The sequence below is a fragment of the Pseudopodoces humilis genome, chromosome 22 (genome assembly GCF_049639895.1).
Source record: "Pseudopodoces humilis isolate 2021_Gansu_Grassland_sample_001 chromosome 22, ASM4963989v1, whole genome shotgun sequence".
In the NCBI taxonomy this organism is placed as follows: Eukaryota; Metazoa; Chordata; class Aves; order Passeriformes; family Paridae; genus Pseudopodoces; species Pseudopodoces humilis.
In genome coordinates this window covers 3,893,897-3,912,643 of record NC_142221.1, presented here as the reverse complement: position 1 = coordinate 3,912,643, position 18,747 = coordinate 3,893,897, and the positions used below count along the sequence as shown (strand labels likewise).

Genomic DNA, 18,747 nt, shown 5'->3' with positions numbered 1-18,747 from the left:
CTGTCTTGCTGCTACTGCAGTGTGAGTAACCCTGCTGAGAAAAAGTAGCCCATTTCCTTGGGACAGAGGTGGATGGGCAGTGTGGGATATGGGATGTGGTGTGGGATACAGGATGTGCAGTGTGGGATACAGGACATGTGTGGGACCAGCTTTTATCAGCTCAGGCTCTGGGAGGAAGGGGAGGACAGGGAGGGACTACATACATCCAGGAAATCCTTCATGGCCGTGTCCAGCATCACCAGGTCTGTGAGGAATGTGCCAAGGTAGGGAATGGTGCCCTGCATCACGCCCTGTGGGGACAGAAGGGACAGTGGGGTCAGCAGAGCTGGGACCAGCCTGGGCAGCTACTGGGGACAGGGCACAGGGACAGCCCTGCCAGACTCACCATCTCTCGCTGCTGCTGCTGCCGCTTCTGAGCCCTCTTTGGGTTGATCTCCAAGGTGGCAAATTTGGATGTGCCCTCCTGGATGGTGGGGAGAGGTGGGATCAGCACAGGTGGGAAATGGCAGTAATACCTATTAACTAAAATTCACACCCATTCTCATTTATATAACTTTCATTGTAGGAAAGAGGAGAAAATCAAAGCTTTTTCATGGCTCAGAGAAAAGAACCTTAGTGAATAGGAACTGCTTGCTCTCATTTCTGTATAGATGCCTCCTTAATGGGATGTTTTGTTCCCTTTTGCATTTTGTTTCCACTCAGTCCCTTAACCAGAGCTAGGCTGGGATCTGTGGAGAAGCTCCACATGGAATAAAAACATTTTTGCTGCAGCCTTTCACCAACTCCATCACTCCACCTGGAATCAAGAGGACTTTGCACTGGATTGTTAACGTGCAGCTGCCTCTGGGGAGAAGTTGTCACCTGGTGTTTTGGATCCCATCCCAGTGCTTATCTGTTCCCTAAATTGTTTTGCCAGTTCCAGGTAATAAGTTTTGGGTGAAGAAACTGAAATCCCAGCCTTGGTATGAAAGCCCTACCTGCTCCCCAGACTCAGCACACCCTGCCTGCAACTCCATCAGCTCTGCCAGGGCTTTATCCCTGTGACTGGAACACCATGGAAACCTGAGCTGCCTGCCAGGAACAGGGCAGTGCAGGTCCTCCTTCCCCCTACCTTGATGAGGAGCTCCCGGCTCAGTGAGTGGTTGTTCTCATCCGAGAAGATCCCTGAGAGCTCGTGAAATGTGCGGAAGCTCTCCCTGCGCAGGGGGAAACAAGAGGAAAAGTCAGCAATGCTGCCATGGTGGGGTTTCCTCCTTGGGCTCTCTTCTGCTGCCCAAATGACCCCAGTTATGCTCAGCTCCAGCTGGACCTTGCTGTTTTGGAGCTATTCCAAGGTGTTTCCTATGGAAGGGTGAGCTGATGATGCTTTTAGCTTTTACTTTCTCACCCTCCATAGGTCCCTGATGCCTTACACCGATCCCGGAGTTTTGGGCAACTCCAGGAGGTAATTCTGGAGCTGAGGTGATCCCATTTACACATTCAAGGGCCACAGCACATTCTTCCCCCTGGAACCAGCCCTGCAGGAGCTCCTTACCGCAGGACCTCATCCCAGGTTTTCTTCAGCCGGTGCACAGCGTTGCACTGCAGGGCCGAGAGGATGGCTCGGAGGGAGGAAAAGTTCTTCAGGATGCGGCACTCCTGAGGGCAGACAGGGAGATAACAGGGTTTGGGTTAAAAAGAGCTGAAGGATCTGGTATTCCAGCACAGCAAAAGCTCATCCCTTGGGTGGAGGTAGGAGGTGAGCTCTCCTACCCGAGCCACTTCAATCCAGTGCTCCACCACCTTGGCCCTCTGCTGTGGCTTCAGGGACCTGTCCCCGAGACAGGTGGCGATGACACAGTTGGCCACACTGTTGAACTGGGAGACCGTGGCACGGATGGTGGGGGCCAGGTGTTCTTTGCCCTTCTTGTCCCTCTGGGACCAGATGCAGCCCAGGCAGTGGTAAGGCACCACTTTCTTGAACAACTCCTGTAAGATAAAGGGATGGAGATGGGCTTCTTTGTGTTCTCTGGGGAGAGAACAGGCCAAGGAGGAAAAAGGGATGGGAAGCGCCAGGGCTGTGCCCAGAGCACCACTGACCCAGCTGGTGGGTGACTACTCACAGCATCCATCAGTGTGAACTGCTCTGCAACCATCTCTGGGGAGAAGGAGAGGAAATCTGGCTTCCCATCCCCGACTCCATTCTCTTCCACCAGCTGGAAGGTGCAGCTGCTATGGTCTACAGCTGCATGAGACAAGGGTGAGGCTGAGCACTGCAGTGCCCACACCACCTCCCACCAGCCCCCTGCAGACACCTCCTGGGCTCTTAACTCCCATCTGGCTTGACACCTCCAGCAAGAAGGCTCAGGTAAAAGGACAGTCATTTGAAACCTGGGTGCAAGTGTCTACAGAGGATTAAAGTTAGATTAGCTAATCTATTTAGAAACCCCACTCCTGCTGCAGTTGGATTGGCTTCCCAGAGTACCTTCATGTAAACAGAGTTCACGGGTGTTCTGCCACATGGCTCAAGTTTTGGAGACCCTTGATTCCAACCAGCAGCAATTCCCTCCACCTGCAGCCCCAAATGACCCCTACAAGCCAGGGGAGGACCCCACCTTCTGCCTCGGCCTCGTTCTGCTCTTGCTGCTGGAACTGGGCCAGCAGGATGCGGGCTCGGCGCTCCAGGTCAGAGCCAGGGATGTTGTGGCGCACGTAGGAGATGAGCTGCTTGAGGCAGGCGAAGTCGGGGGGCTTGCGGAAATCCTCCGAGTACTGGTCCAGCCAGGCCCCCAGGATGGAGGAGATGGTGCTGCAGGAAGGGGGAAAACACAAAGGGGCAAAGAAAATCAATGCCAGGAGAAACCTGTGTGCATGCCCACAAGGCCAGGAACAGCACTGGGACGACACAGCCCTCCCACAGAACTGCCACCAGAGCCACCACAGCACAGGCACACTTACTTCTTCAGCTCCATCCTCTCGTCCACAGTGTGCCTGGCGTGGTCCCCGTTCGCCTGCACGTGGAGTTTGCCATACCTGGTGGGGCAGAGGGGAGGCAGTGAGCACCCTGCATTCAGCTGCCTCTCAGAGCAGCCTCTTCTCCCTCCACATCACCCCCAGCTCTGCCAAGGGGTCAGGATGAACCTGCTACACAGTGTCCTGCTCCCCTCCCCTCCCACAACCTCCCCGTTACAGGAAGAGGCAAGCAGCCAGCACTGGCCACCTCACTCCAGCTTTCCAGGAAGTTGTGTCCTCCCTGTCCCGAAACCTTCATGCTGATGGAGCTGGGAAAAGCCACCAAACCTCCCAAGGCACTGCAGCAGAAGATGCTGGGGCTCTCCTGGCCACCCCCAGCTGTGCCTGGGGCTCAGGGCAGCCTCACCTGTTAAGCAGCAGGTCCAGCACTTGCTTGGTGGTGGCGAAGGCCCGGTAGGTGCACAGGAAGATGGTGACATAGGTGGAATCATTGCCCTTGAAGGCTGATACCAGGTACTCCACCAGCTTCTCCAAGGTCCCGGCTTTTATCGTCCGCACCTTACACGTCTCGTAGAGGTTTAAGGCCGACTCATTCTCGAACTGCCAGGACAGGAGCAGAAGTCAGTGGGCTGGGTGAAGACAGACACCAACAAGAGCAAAGTGCTCCCAGCAGCTTCACAAGCTCAGGTCTAGGCTGCGATCCCCACAGTGCCTGAGGCTCTCCTAACTGGGAGCTGAGTCTCCTCAGACAGCAAACACCAGCAACCCAGCTGAGAAGACCTGAACATGTGGGAAATCCCAGGAAAGGCCTCAGGGTTGCCAAAACCTAGATACAAATCGGAGTGGCCCTGTTTTTCAGAATGAGGCTGCAGATTGTTTCACCTGTGCACCTTGGCAGCAGAAGCCAACAGGTGCTCCCACTCCCTGCTCCCAAATAAATGCATGATTCCCACGGCAGGGAAACATCTGAACCCTCCCCTGTGGCAGGAGGAGCCCCCAGCTTACCCCCAGCCAGCGCTGCCCTTTGTTTGCCGTGTGATGGAGCTGCACTTTCCGGAGGGATATGCTGTAGATCACACCATCCTCCAGCTCTTCTCCGATCTCCTGTGTGGAGCTCTGCATGGAAAGACAAGATACACCATGAGATAAGGACAGCAAAGCATGGCACAGATGATTTTGTGGCTCCTACTAGGGATCCCAGCAAGCCAAAGGCAGCAGCTGGCTGGCAGTGAGTCTCTCTCATCTACTCAGAAATGCAAAACCAGGTGACACCAGTGTGTCTGGCCAGCTGAGCCTGCCCACAGTGGAGCCAGGACTTTGGGAAGCTACTCTTGGTCTGTGCCACGTCCCCTGGCTCCATGTCTCAGCCCTTCAGCAAAGCCAGGCTGTGCCAGTGCAAGGTGGGACACGTCACAAGGCAGGGAGAGAGACAGTGACAGCACAGCCCAGTGCCCAGCCCTGCCTGCTTCCCTTGCCAAGCCTCTGCCTTTCCCATGAGGTGACACTGGCTCCTGGTCTGAGCAGAGTCTCAGTGATCTGTCCCTGCAGGAACCAGGTGCACTTCCCTGAGAAATAATCACAGTCAAACCGAGCTGCCCACCAGCTCTGGCAGCGCTGGCCAAGGCACGAGGCAGAAATCCCAGAGATCTGCACCAGGGTGGGGCCAGGCACAGCCAGGACTGGTCTGGGCAGAGGGTTCAGGTACCTCTGGGTGACGGCATGCAGATAAGAGGCTCCCATTTCTGGTTTGGAGGATGGAGAGCACCCAAAATTTGGTGAGGAAAGGGGTGATGCTTCTCAGGGCAGGTCTGCAGGCACACGCCTCCCACAGCACCACATGCCAGCATGGGCTCAGCAGCAGCTCCAGCCCCACAAGGACAGTTTGGGTTCTTCCCTCCTCCTCTCTAACCATGCTCTGCTGAGTCAGTGCCTCCCTTAAGAAGATTCATCCAGATCCTTTTAAACACTGCAGGGATCTCCCCCACCCTCCATCCCCCTCACCAAATGGCAGGACATGGATGAACACACACACACACACCAAAACCCACAGCTCAGCAGATGGAGAAAATGCCTGAAAGCAGTCAGCTGGTTAGAGGGGGAAGTGACCATCACTGGGACACAGGGCTGTGGGGACAAACCTCTCCTGCCAGAGACAACCCACAGCTTTCCCTGCCACTGCCCCTCAAAGAGCCCTGAGCACCGACAACAACACAGCGCTCACTGAGCAAGAAAGTGCCATGAAAAGGCTTAGGATGGATGAAGTGAATGCTGCTCCCTGCAAAAAATCCTCCTCCAAACTGCCCCCCGTGAACATGGGGACAGCCACACCGAGGGCCCCAGGCTCAGGAACAGGAGCAGAACACGACCACACAACCCTGAGCTGACGGATCCAACGTGCACCCCAAAGCTCTTTGACCACCTTCTCTCAGCACCACCACAGTGGTCACTGCTGTTACCACTGCTCAAGCCATGGGCTTGTTAATCACAAGGAATCAAGGCAGGGAAGCACAGCCAGCTCAAAGACTGAGAGGAAGCTTGGAAAAAGCCTCTCATTCATGGTTGTAATGAATGAGGGCAAAGAATCCCCCTGGGCAGGGTTACTGACTTTTTCACTTTTTGCTGAACCTGCTTTTCTCACTTCATGCCAGACTACGGAGAGGTTTGGTTTGCTGAAGTTCAAGGAGTTGTGAGGCTCTGCTGTGAACATCAGGAGCCTTTCCCAGGGTTCACTGGCTTCCAGACCAACCCTGAGAGCACCTGCACGAGGCAGCAGACACCAAATGTCCTTCCTGGCACCTGCATCTGTCCCTCTCTTGTTCTGTGCTCTGGGATAAATTATGGCACAAGGCACAACCTTGGGAGAGGGCTGCCAGCACAGCTAAAGCTTTGTGTCCACTCTGGATCAACCATCTACACTGACACCACCTAACCAAGTTGGCCAAGTTGTCTTTCTTCCACCTTTAAATGCTGTTTCCAAAACAAAACACAAAACAAAACAAAAAAACAAACACAAAACAAAAACCCAAACAAACAAAAACAAAACAATCAAAAAAACCAAAAAAAAAGCAAGCCATGGAAATGCTTCCCAATTTGTCTTGGGCTCTTTCCCAGCCTTTATCACCCAACCTGCATGTCAGCCCCTACCCCTGTGTACCTCCCATTTAAGCTAAGAGGAAAGCTCTGGGTCCAGCAGGACCAGAGCCCTGTACAGTCTAACACAGAAAAGAGATTTGGCTGGGCAGTTGTAAACCCCAGACAAAAATATCAAGAAAAATCAGATGCTTGCTGACATGCAATTAAATTCATAAATTAAATCATATGGGAGGAAAAAACCACCTCAGGATCAACCCATGAATCACTGGCAGCTGCTGTGCAACTACAGTGGAAAGTATTGCCACAACTCTGCAGAGTTTTCACTCTGCATTTCATGTCACGTGCAGGGGATACACCCCCATTCTGATGTGCATAAAAGCAAATTTCATTTCCTTCCCGTATCCAAGACTGTCAGATTAATTCATTTTTTTCCTTGCTGACTCGTGCGATATCCCCCAAAGTTCCCCCTTTGCAAGCCACACACGAAGGCCGCGGCTTCCCAGCGGTCTGCAGGCTCCTGCCAAGAGCCAGGCGAGCTGCTACACTGGGACATTCTAAAATTTGGCTATTTATATTCTGTGTGAGCTTCCTCTTTCCTACGGCTTCTCCTTCGAGATGCTGATTGTGCATTCCGCGCGTGTTGGTTAAAAACCAACCAAGCAAAAGAGCGGCAGCAGGATGGAGCCAGAGGAGTCTCACTCCAACATCTGCACCAAGCACACGTTTCTCCCCTCCCAGATGAGATGAAGTGGGAGCAGGGCAGGGAGAGACTCAAAACCTTGACCTGTGGCTTATGTTTGTGCTGGCCACCCAGAATCCTGCACTCACACCAGGATTTCCACGCGAGTCCAAACAAAGCTGAATGCCTTCAAAATGGTCTCTGAAGAGACAGATGAGTGCTGGTAAATATTGCAACAGACACTGCTCCCCACTGCCTGCCCTGCACATCTGCTGGAATTTTCTGCCCTTCCGAAGAAGGAAACATGAGTCAGGCTCAGCCAGCACACAAACCCTCCTCCACCTCATCCTGAGGCTGAGACACAGGTGAACAGCCCCTTCTGTTGGCATAAGGGAAGAATCCAACAGGCCCAGGCAGTGCTTTAAATATCTGCAACAAGATTTGATGGTTACGGCATCTGCACCTTCCACCAAACTCATGCAGGCGGGACCCAGCAGCCCAGAAAGTGAGATCCAACACATTTCGAGACGGGCACCAAGAAAAGGGAAAACACAGAGAAATGAAGGTTTGGTTTGATTTCTCCAGCTCAGTGTGCAATCCTGGCCCTCTCCGCACGTCAGGAAAAGGGCCTCTGGCTGGAGGGACACAGGGAAAAGCCACATGTTTAACTCTCCCCAGTTGTGCAGAGCAGAGGCTTTTGCAGAAGCAGCCGTGAGTGAACTCTGCAGGAGTTCATCCCCTGAAATATGAAACGGGAGGTCTGCACCAGATGGCTGCCCTGGGCCTGGGGACTGCCTCTTCCAATGGCAGCCAGCCCTGAAGCTCCCACTGATGGTTCAAAGCTTTTGTGACTACACCAGGGAGGAATTTCTGCTCCATGCAGTAAACTCTGCAGCTCTCTGGTGAATGTTCTTGTACTTGGCGTGGTGTCAAACCCCACGTCTTCACACAGAGGATTAATAAGGAGCTCTAAGATGCAGCCAAGGTTCGTGAGCCTGGAGGAAGGGTGTGAGGGACCCTGAGAGCAGCAGCAGGGACTCTGCCTTCAGCTCTTCCCAGCAGATGAAAGGAGGGGAAAATGAAAAAGCCAAACAGCAAAGCAAAACATTGGCTGGGGCTCTGCATTTTGGAAAGGGTTTAAACTCAGTCACAAAGGTGGTTTTGGTAAGACAGGAGCAAAGTGCAGGATTAAGTGTGAGCATGGCAGCATCCCCACACTTACACACAGACAATTACCCAACAATTACCAGGTCTTAAGAGCTCTGGTCCCACGTGCCCCGGGTTAGCACACTGGCCTCCAAAGGCAAGAAAATAATGAACTGTTAGTGGAAAAAGGTATTAATTTCAGCACACGTGGAGGAGGCACAACTGCTTAAAGTGCTTTTGCTGATGCTCTCTGGACCACAGCTGGTTTAACAATCAAGATATTTGTGTTACTCTGCTCTCTTTTCAGCTGAGTTACACAAAATGCCTGTTCTACACACAGGTACAGAGCAGCACCGAGAGTATTTCTGCACCATGATTTCAAAGGGCTGCTGCTACCAGCTGCAAGCTTCCCCCTGCCCATGGGAAGCCAGGAATGTGTGTCTGTTGGGAATTAACACTCCCATGGATAATGAGACAAGAAAAGGCAGAGGTGAGCCTCAGAGACATCACCAGGGGTTTCCCATTGAAGCTCCACACTTGCACAAGCGCAAGAGAACTCGATGAAAGGTGGTAAAGCCAGAAACAGCAAGTGTGAGTTTGCTTTTCTTTACAATCCCCAACCCCTTCTCAGCATAATCCCTTCCCACTAGCAGCAGGAAATGGGCCTTCCCAGAAACGAAAGAAAGTGGCTCCAGCACAGCCCGTGTTCCTCGTGGCTGACACCAACTTTCATTTCAGCCTCGGGAGCAAACCCTGAACCCCTGCAAGGAACAGCAGTGACTTTGGGACCTTTTATGCAAACCCGAGTGTATGACATTATGTAAAAGGAAACAGGAAAAAAGTCACCCCCGGGTTGTGAAAGGAAAACAAGCTCAGTTCTGTGAGCTGAAGATAAAGACGACGAAAGCAGAAGCACCCTCTGTCCTACACGCCCAAAATAAGCACATGCAGCACAACCCTCTTCCCCATGGGGACTTCCAGGCAAAAAGCCCTGCGGTGGCTGCTCCCCCACAGCTCTGCCTCAAGAGATCATCCACTCCTGGCACTCACAGCTTCCTTCCCCTGGCTGTGCTCAGGAAGGCTTCAAGGACTACCCAAAGTGGTGAGGAAGCTGACAAACATCCCCTGTTTCAGGGGAAGGAAAGGTGCCCACGCTGCTAACTCACAGCATGTCCTTTGGAACAGCAGCCCCACTGAGGGCAGGAGCACTTTAGCTCCAAAATATCATCCCAGCCGTGGCCATGGGGCACTGGGGTGGTTCTCTCCAACTGGGCAAGTTGATCTCCCACTGTCTCCTTTCCCCCTGAGTGTTCCTGTCGCTGCTGATGGAGCTCAGTCCCCTGCCACAGCTCGACCGTACCCAGCCCCTGCTCCCCATGCAGACAAGTTCAGCAGAAAGATGTGATCCCTCTGGGTTTTCAACACACTCTGCCTTCCTTCCTTCCTGCCTGCTCCGAGCTGCCTTCAACCAGGACCGATTCCAACAGCCCATTAAAACATGGCAACAAAAGGAGAAACAGGAAAAGAACAGAAAAAGGGCCAGAAGCTAAACTTAAACCCACCATGAAAAAGGGCTGGTTGTGCCAGGACACCAGGCCAGTGGCAAGAGCTGAGGGCCTATTCTCTCCCCATCAGTTGCTGGGCTCCACTCCTGACACTGCTCCAGGTGTTTCAGCATGGAAAGCTGTGCCCCAGGGGAACAGCCCTGGAGCCAGAGCATCATCCAGCACCAGGATGGGGCAGAGCCCACATCACCCCACACCTGCCTCTTGTGGGGATCTTCCACCTCCTGCCTCAGGCTCTGTGGGTCCCGAGACCGACAGCAACTCTGATCCTGTGTCTGTGACCCAGAGGGGCTGCAGAGGGTGTCCAAAGGCAGCCTTCTCCACCCTGGCAGCTTAGGGAGAAGGGAAGCTGCAAGCTCGCTTACAGGGGCATCTTGTGACCCACATGCAGTGAGTCAGTGGCTGGAGCAAGGATTAGGAGCTCAGCAGTTGGGTCCAGGAACGAGACAGAGCAGATATGCAGGATTCCTCCCCCATTTGCTCCTGGTTTGCCTTTAGAGAAAACTAAGAGCATTCCCATGTGAAGAGACTTTTGGAAATCAAAGCCTCTGCATGTCCACTCCATCCACAGCCTTCAAGGGGCAGATCAGACCCCTGATGTGGGGGAATGCGGGTGCTGGGGGATCAGCCTGACAGGTGGACTCCCCAGGGAAAAGCAAACTCCAGCCACAGCAGGGGTGACCCATGAACTGCAAACCCCATGTGGAAACACCACCAGAGCAGGACACCCTCGTGTCCCTTCCCAGGGGACGTGCTGAGATGGGCTCCCCTCGCAGGCTGCTCGAAGAAAACTGACTGCAGCAGGTTTTGCTTCCTCTCTAAATCGATGGAAAAAAAAAAGATCCTGCCGACACAGTAGATCTGGCTCTTGCTCCACAGCCCTGTGCTCCTGATGGCCCCAGCAGCATCCATCCCACAGCCAAGGCCTCCACAGGGGCAGGCTTGGAGCAGAGGGACACAGCCCTCGCTCACAGAGCAAAAGCTCCACCACCGACTCACCCACACCCACCCCCCGGGGCATTACTGGAAGTGAAACCAGAACCACACGGCTGCTGAAAAACGGTGCATAAAAAATTAATACAGATGCTGTTCTGTGAGGTTAAATAAAGATTGAGCATCTCACCCCAAGTAATTTTGTCTCAGAACAAAACGTTTGTGTTTTACCGAGATGGAACAGAAAGAATTTCCAAAAAAAAAAAAGATAACTGAAACAAGTTCAAAAATTGATTTATTTTTTTTTCTGGGTGTACAGTAGCACCTGGAAGTCACATGTAACATGACAGCTCCCCAGTGCCTTATTCAAATGTGAATTAAAACACGAGGGGTGTCCTGAAGAGTTCCAGCCTACCCAACCTAATGCTACCCTATTGATTCCACCTCTGAAGCAGGGCCCTGGTGCACCAAATGTGTTATTTCTGTGGCACCAAGAGCTACCAGGTGTATTGGGAAAGGGATGGAGATGAGGCTGGCACTCAGAGCTGATGTTCCTTGAAACTGATTGGAATGGTCACACCTAAAATGTCAGTTCTGGCTTCACACAGTTCACCAGGACACACAGGCTTGCTCCTTGTGCCAGCTCCAGGGCAATGCTTGTCCTTTGCATGGATCAGCACCTGCAAGTGACTTCCTCTTCACAAAAGCCTTTACATTCCCAGAGACGCAAAACCCTGAATACTATTCAGTTCTCAGCCCATGCACCAGCCCAGACAGCCAAAAAATTTGTTTTAACAAGTATCAGCTGCAATAAAATCAGCTCCTTTTGTCAAACTTGCCCTTTGCCCTGGCACATCCATGTCCTGCATGAATGAAGTGCTCATCTGGGCACAATCCTGCGGCACGGGCAGGTGGGATGTGCAGGGAGGGCAAAGCAAAGGTGATTGCCAGGTGTAAAACATCAGCCCAGCCCCAGGAGGAGCCTTTCAGCCCCCTCATGCCATGCTGAACCATCCCACTGGCCCCACACTGACATTCCCAGAGAGTTTCACCACGCAGTATTCCCAAGCAGCTTGGTTAAACTGTAAATGTAAATGTCTGGGCAGTAACTCACTTGCCGTAGCTTGCAGAGGGGAAAAGACAGCAAAGTCACTTCTCCCTGGATGAAGGTGAACATATTGGGCTGGCCAAAAGCCACAGCCTTGCCTGGGCACACTCTGGCTGACAGAAACTGCACCTTTCCCCTCCATTTCCATTTGAACGCGTTTAATTCCAGTTTAGCCGAGACACATCCTCAGCTTGGATAAACTGAACCGAAATAAGCCCTAGTGAAATAAATGTGCCCAGCCACGTGTTTACCCCGCCTTACATCAGCTGACATTCCCTCCACCAAAGCCGGTCTGACCGAACATGGGCAAAGCTGACAACCCCAGACCTTTCGGGGCTCCCTGCCATGGGCACAGCCCGAGAAGAGGAGGATGCCCGGGGGGCTCCCTGCCATGGGCACAGCCCGAGAAGAGGAGGATGCCCGGGGGGCTCCCTGCCATGGGCACAGCCCGAGAAGAGGAGGATGCCCGGGGGGCTCCCTGCCATGGGCACAGCCCGAGCAGAGGAGGATGCCCGGGGGGCTCCCTGCCATGGGCACAGCCCGAGCAGAGGAGGATGCCCGGGGGGCTCCCCGTGCCCCCAGCACAGCCCGGCCCCAGGCACGCTCTGCCAGCCGGATCAATGGCACCTCTGTGCTGCTGGGGCCGCACAGGGGCTGCCAGTGCCGGTGGCACAGCGACAGGCTCGGCGATGGCTCGCTCTTTGTGTGCGTGTGCGCACCAGGGTGACCCAGTAAACAGCTGAAGCAGAGAAAATGCAGGAACAATCCAGCGCAGGGAGGCAGAGAGGGGCTGACGGTGAAAGGACGGCAGGAATAAATGCGAGCCTTTGTTCTGCGGTCGTGCCCTCCGCGCCCGGCTCCCACCCCGGCCGGGATGACGCGCGGCTCCTCCATTTGCTGCTGGAATGCGCTTCCCGGGATCAGCCGGGCTCGTCCCAGCCTCCTCCCGATACCCGCAGCCCCAGCGTGTCCCAGCACAGCCCAGCTGCGGCTTTCAGGCGTCCCCTTGGCTCCGCAGAGATTCTCCCCTTGCAGGGCATCCCGCTCGGCTGTTCCCCTCCCCGCGGCGCCCGTGGGAAGGTGGAAGAGGCGAGAGCGAGCGCTTCTGCTTTGTAATCAACCAAATCTCACCTTGGGAGTATTACTTAAATAGGTGTCAACGAGGCAGGAGGTGCTACGTGAGCAGGTGTCAACAAGCCGACACCTGGGGGTGCAACCGGGATGCTCTGCCAGCGCCGGGTGATTTCCACAGCTGAGGCAAAAGAGATTTTACGATTAACTGGTACCTTCGGGGAGAAAACAACTGGAAAAGGATAAAAATCCCGCTGTCGTCAAGTGCTGGAACATGCGCGCAGGGAGCCTCAGCAGAGAGGTTTGGCCCCGGGTCCTGCCCTGAGCGTGCCAGATGTGCGGCACCAGGAATGCTGGTGCCCGGGCAGGGAGGATGAATTCCCTGCCCAGACCCTTCACTGTAGGTGCGGGTTTGGCCGTGGATCACGTCAGAGCAGCTCGAACACCACACTGGTGCCTGTTCCTGCTGGCCACGGCACCTCGGTGAGCCGGTACAGACACGTTGCCACCCCGACTCATCCGCTCCTGCCACCCTGCCCAGCTCATCCCCAGGGAGTACCAGCCACAGGTGAGTGCTCCTGCAGCTCGCCCTCACATTTAATAAAAAGTATTTTGGGGGACACACCCTGGGATACCCAAAAAGCTGAAGTGCACAGTGACCGTGGGCCAGCATCAATGTGAAGAGGGCAGGGGTGCCCACCTTCCTTCCCTGATTCCTTTCCTTTAATGTTCCCTGGATTAAGACAGGTCAAGCCTCAAATAGCCCCATCCTCCCAGAGCTGAGGAACACACCAAAATCCATGGGAATGAGGACTGGGAGAGATAGAGTTTGTGGAATACCCCCCCACCAAGAAGCACCTCAGGGAATAAGTGTTTGTTATGACACTGGTGTGAGCCATAGCTACGCTCTGAGTCACCCCACACTGCCAGGGAAGAACCAGCCAGGCCTGTCCTGTCCTCCTGCCAGTTCTCATTGTTGCAACCGGGACTGAATCGAGTAAACCACATTGTCTAGAAATCCAGTAATGCCAGTGACTGTCACCAGCAACGGGCACCGCCAACGCATCGCTCAGCACAGGGCTCCTCAACAGCAGGACTGCAGCTGGGGCCAGATAGCCATTAAAAATATAACCAAAAGCAAGAAAATAGCAGCATTTGGAAGAAAGCTGGGGTGCTTTGAGATGATAAACCTGAGCTCTGCCCTTGCTCTGGACAGTCTGCAGCCATTGTTGGGGTCACAGCACGGGAGGCTTGGGGGTGACACCATCACCCCCAGCTCACATCCCCCAGCCCCCAGGCTCTGCTGCTGCTTCAGTGCACAGAGCCAGACCTTGCACACAGCAGGCCACCAACAGAGCCTTTTAGACAGGTATCTGACCAAAATCCCCGGGGTTTCAGCCTAAACTGGAAGGTGAAGTCCTGAACTCCCCAGCCACATGAAGATGGTGCTTCAGCATCCTTTATTGACTTCCCACAGCTGAGCTTGGCCCTGCCAGTCCCAGGCTTTGCTTTCCCCTAGCTTGCCTAACCCTTGGTTTCCTGAAGTCAGTTCCAACTCCTAGAGGTGAGCCCAAAACAAACACATAATTTCACAAACACACGCTGGCTGGAGCAGGAGCTTGGGGCAGGCTCTCAGCTTGAGAGTCTCCATGGAGATGCAGCCTCTGCAAAGAGAGGGGAAAGGCTGTGTGGTTTTGCTCCATCACATGAAAAGAAGTTCTGGTAAGATGGGTGCAGGTTTCCACACAAGCCCTCAGTTCAGCTGCTGGAGTGCGGTTAGCAGAAAGCAAAGCCGCTCTAAAAATATTGTCTCAGCATTCCAGATGAAGTTGCCTCAAATGAGTTTCCTCTCCAATCTGCTCTGTTTGCAAGTTAGACCAACTTTTTTTTCCCCTCCCATCAGCTCTGAGGACTCAGCTGGTGCCTGGCAGCTGGAGCCATCCCCATCCTGCCTCTGCTGAGCCCGGGGCTCCGCAGCTGCTCCCACTGGCCCCACGTGCGGAGGGAAGACACCCTTTCCCATCCCAGCATGATTCTGACAACAGAGCTCATCCAAATACCAACGCTGTAATGAAAACAAACTGCTGTGGAGCCAGCCGGGCCAAACGGGCCACGCCAGGAGCCTCTGCGTGTGTTTAATCTCCACTGACATTCAGCTGTCACATAACTCCTGACCCTCAGGTAGAGGGAACTCGACGTGATCTAATGTGAAAGTGCTGCCCTACAAGAGCCCGAGCCAACACAGCCCCGGGAATGAAACAGAAAACCAGAGAGGGGATTTGCATAACATCACAAAAACAAAGCAGAAGCAGGTGAGAGGGACGGAGGTTTGAGGTACTGCAGAGTCACCTCACTGCCCGGAGGAGAGCAGCACTTGCCTGGCACAGCCCACGCTGCCACATGCTGAGAATTGGGAAAGGACTTTCCTGGCACCTCTGGCACAGCTGTTCCCAGGTGTTAAGGGAACAAAAGGCCCATCCACAAACGCCCTTCTGCAAACCCCCTGTGCCAACCCGAGTGCCCAGAGCAGCCCTCGCATCTCTGCCCCTGCTCTGACCCCCTCCCCATGACTTCCTTCAGGTGGCCATCCTGCCCGCCCCAGGAGCGGCTGGGATTACTGGGATTACTGGGATTAGTGCTCCGTGCCCGAGCTCAGCACTGCCTTTCCCTAACGACTCAGGAACAAAGTCCAAATGCATCCACACTGGGGCTGCTGTGACGTGCAGGTGAGTCCCCACCTGAGCAATGAGACAGCTGATAACTGGAGTATCCAAACATCCCCGTCCTTCCCCTGCTGCTGCTGCTCCCAGAAATGCTCCAGCCAGAGGCTGCTACACAGTTTCAGCGTGGTGCTTCTTCCTGAGCACCAAACCCCACTGCCAGCATCACCTTTCAGCCCACAGATGCATCTCTTTGCAAAACAAAGGTCCCACAGATGCCTGGAACAGCAGACACATTTGGGACCAGCCACAGATGCTGCCGTGGGATGTAACCCACACAAACAGCATGAGATGAACACATGAACCTGTAAAAGGAGTGAGTCCCACAGCTCACCTCTTTCTCCCCAAGGCCAAAGGAATGTTTCAAACCCCAAACCTCCTTACCCAGACCCCATAAGTGCCATCCTACCAAAGCAATGCACAAACCCTGACTCTCCATGAGCTGTGCTGGAGCCCCCCGGGGCCCCCTGCCAGCAGCTCAGCCAGCTTTGTATCCAAATCCTGCTCCTTAGCAACCACATTTCTTTCCCCCCTCTTGCTGAGTCCATGGGAGATGAAGAAATATTTGAGAACTGAGACAGCCCCGATGCAAGGATATATTTAAATAAAAGGAGCATGTCCGTTTGAAAGGCAGTCATTAGGCAGCTCTGGAGATAAGGGTGCTAGAGAAAGTGTGAGCAGGGCATACCCAGCCTTTAAATGTGGTCTGAGTGACCTAAATAAGCTCTTTCCTCCTTCAATTACACTCCTCTCGGGGGACACAGTGGCTGGTTAGAGAGCTGGGAAGGGAGATGGAGGAGCTGCTGGTGGTGAAGCCCTTCCTATGGCCAGACCAACTCAGGGAGCCCTAAAAACAGCTCGTGGTCTGGCCCTAATTGTGAGGTGATCACAGCCAGCCCCCCAAAGCTCAAACAGTGGTGGGTGCCAGCTAACTGAGACCCATCCCTGCAGGCACAGCTGGCCTGATGCTCCTTTTGCTCATCACATCCCAAAGCCAGGCACAGGGAAGCGGGGAAATACTCCAAGACTGTATTTACTTGCCCCTGCCACCCTGAGAGCCAGACAAAAAGAGGCTGCAGAGGAGCAGCAGTATGATCTGGGACAGGGAGCTGAAGCTGAGCAATGCTGAAGAACAGGAGTGGCTTGCCCATTCATTCTGTGAACAAACACAGATTTCAGTTTCCAGGGCTGCCAGTCTGGTACTAAATACACTAAAACCCCAGTGAGACCCCAGGATGGGGATCCCCACCCTCATGGAAACATGGCACAGCAGCTTCTGAGTAAAACAATTATTACACAAACACATTTGGAAGCTTCTCTCCAACTTCTCTCTAACCATATCAAATGCTACTACTACTACTAATAACAATAATAATAATAACCCCTCTCAACTCTGTTATTCCCACCCTGCATCAGCCACCAACAATCAGCACCCCAGCCTGCTCCAGGCCTCACCACCAGCTCCAAACCTCTCTGGAAGGGAGCCAGAAGTGAGGTCCCCATCCAAGAAATACCAGCAGATGATGTTCATCTGGCAAATTGCAAGGGACATATCGGGTTGTGCCTGGGGGAGAAGAACAGGCTGGGAGAAAAGGATCTTATTCCAAAGGCACCATAGGAAGTGAAAAGAAAATGGCTTTTAAGAGATATCTTTGCCTCTCCCTCCCAGCTGTGAAGAACAAGCACTGACCTACAAGGCATCTGGGCTGAGCAATTCAAGTTTTCAAGGATTCATTTAGCAACTGAAAATCTCTTAATTGTTCAGCAAACAAACACAGCCAGAATTGCAAGGACTTGGGCTTTTTTATAAGAGTCAGCCCAGCCTCGTCAGAGGTTCAGCAGCTTCACAAAAGTTTCAGTCTGTGTCATCCGCAGTGGTGTTCCAGCAGAACCAGGAGGGCCACCAAATTCACTCTGTGGCTCCTGCTGGACTGGAAGGACTGACACTCACTGCTGACTGTGGAATGGATTGGAACTGAAAAGGTCAAAGTAAAAGGTCTGCAAAGCTGCTCTGTCAATCCCCCAGCTGAGACAGTCAGTTTAAATTTTCCATCCCCCGTGGTTAAAATCATGGTGAGAACACTTGGCTCACACGGCCAGGAGGCCTTGAGTGATCAATACGGTTGCCATGGGATACAGGCAAAGTCTTCCCTGCTGCCATCCCTGGGGGCTCAGCAAGGACCAGAGAGCAGCCACATTCCCTGCAGCCTGCCCAGCAGCTTTCCAGGGATCCTCCATCCCCTGTGGGACCAGGCTATCCACCCAGGAGCTGCCACAGCTCTGCCAAAACCCAGCACAGCTCCCTTTGGCAGAGGTGACAAAGGTCCCATGGTGTCCTGGGGACTGTCACTGGGACCCAGCAAAACACTGATGGCCCCTGGGGGTTCTTATTCAAATAATCTGCCTTCTTCTCTCAGTGTGCATCTACAGCTCTGCCTGAGGACTGCAACCCCACCAGGCCACCACAGTTGTCACAACAGTGACACATTTTTTCCTTTCCCAAGTCATGCAGTGAACACCCCGTGCATCCCAAAGCTGCTCAGGAGGATGTTGGGTGACCATGCACCCCTCTGGGATGCCCCTTTTCTCACCATCACTTGTAAACAGGAAAAAAATGGAATTTCTCTGTTCGGGAGTGGGAGGAAAGCTCGAGCAAGCAGATGCTGGGGCTGTGCTCTGACCATTCCCCAGCACAGACCCACGTCCTGCCCAGGGCAGAAATGTGGGCAAAGGAGGAGGTCTGGCTGGCAGCTGTGCCCGTGCCATGCTCAGGTGAGCAGGGCTTTGCTCAATGCCAGCCATGCCATGCAAAAACTCTCTCAGCCCCATCACTTTTCCCTCACAGCTGCTTCACCCAAGATGCTCCAAAGCTGCTCCTGAGCTGCAGAGCCTCTCCAGCCGGGGCAGAGTGTGCCAGGCAGGCTCTCCCCAGGGATGAGAGGAGCAGCAGGCTGCATCACCCCCTTTTTTCCCCTCTTTTCCTCCCCCTGCTCTTGCTCTCCCTGCCAAAAGCGCGGCCCCTCGGCCTCCCGGAGCGCTGCGGGCCAGCGAGGCTGGACTTCCTGCCAGGCATAACACGAACCAGATGAGGGACTCCAAATCATGTCAGTACGCCCACCCCCAGGAGAGATGAGCAGGGAGGGGAGAGGGGGGAAAACAAGCTGGATGGAGCTTTCATGAACTCTCTGCAAAGCTGATGGGCTGCTACCACCAGGCCAGAAGTGAAGCAGAACAGCCGGAGCCTGAGCTCATCCCTTCCTGGCCGTGGCTGACCAAGACTTTCCATCACAGGTTGTGGGGTTAATGGTTTGGCACTGGGAGAAGGAGCCACTGCCCTCCCCGAAACACTGGCTGCCCTCAGCGGATATCTGCACAACAACTCAAGAGGCTGTAGTGGTGATTCCCCCCCCTCCACCACCCCCATTCCAGCAGGAAGCATCCAGAGCAGCACATCTGCAGCTGGCTCTAAATCCCAGCAAA

General features: G+C 53.9%; 1 protein-coding gene across 6 annotated transcripts in view; it reads right to left on the bottom strand.

Moving 5' to 3' along the window:
* Window positions 1-18,747, bottom strand: part of RALGDS (ral guanine nucleotide dissociation stimulator) — a 59,239-nt gene that overhangs the window by 3,990 nt on the left and 36,502 nt on the right. For all 6 annotated transcript variants that reach the window (XM_088065700.1, XM_014258035.2, XM_014258034.2 and 3 more), the window contains exons 2-11: window positions 3,958-4,068; window positions 3,359-3,552; window positions 2,938-3,012; window positions 2,595-2,788; window positions 2,103-2,224; window positions 1,753-1,968; window positions 1,535-1,638; window positions 1,112-1,196; window positions 386-463; window positions 204-290 (exon numbers count right to left, since the gene is read on the bottom strand). In XM_088065700.1, coding sequence (XP_087921826.1) covers window positions 204-290; window positions 386-463; window positions 1,112-1,196; window positions 1,535-1,638; window positions 1,753-1,968; window positions 2,103-2,224; window positions 2,595-2,788; window positions 2,938-3,012; window positions 3,359-3,552; window positions 3,958-4,068 — 1,266 coding nt within the window. The remainder of the gene's footprint in view (window positions 1-203; window positions 291-385; window positions 464-1,111; window positions 1,197-1,534; window positions 1,639-1,752; window positions 1,969-2,102; window positions 2,225-2,594; window positions 2,789-2,937; window positions 3,013-3,358; window positions 3,553-3,957; window positions 4,069-18,747) is intronic.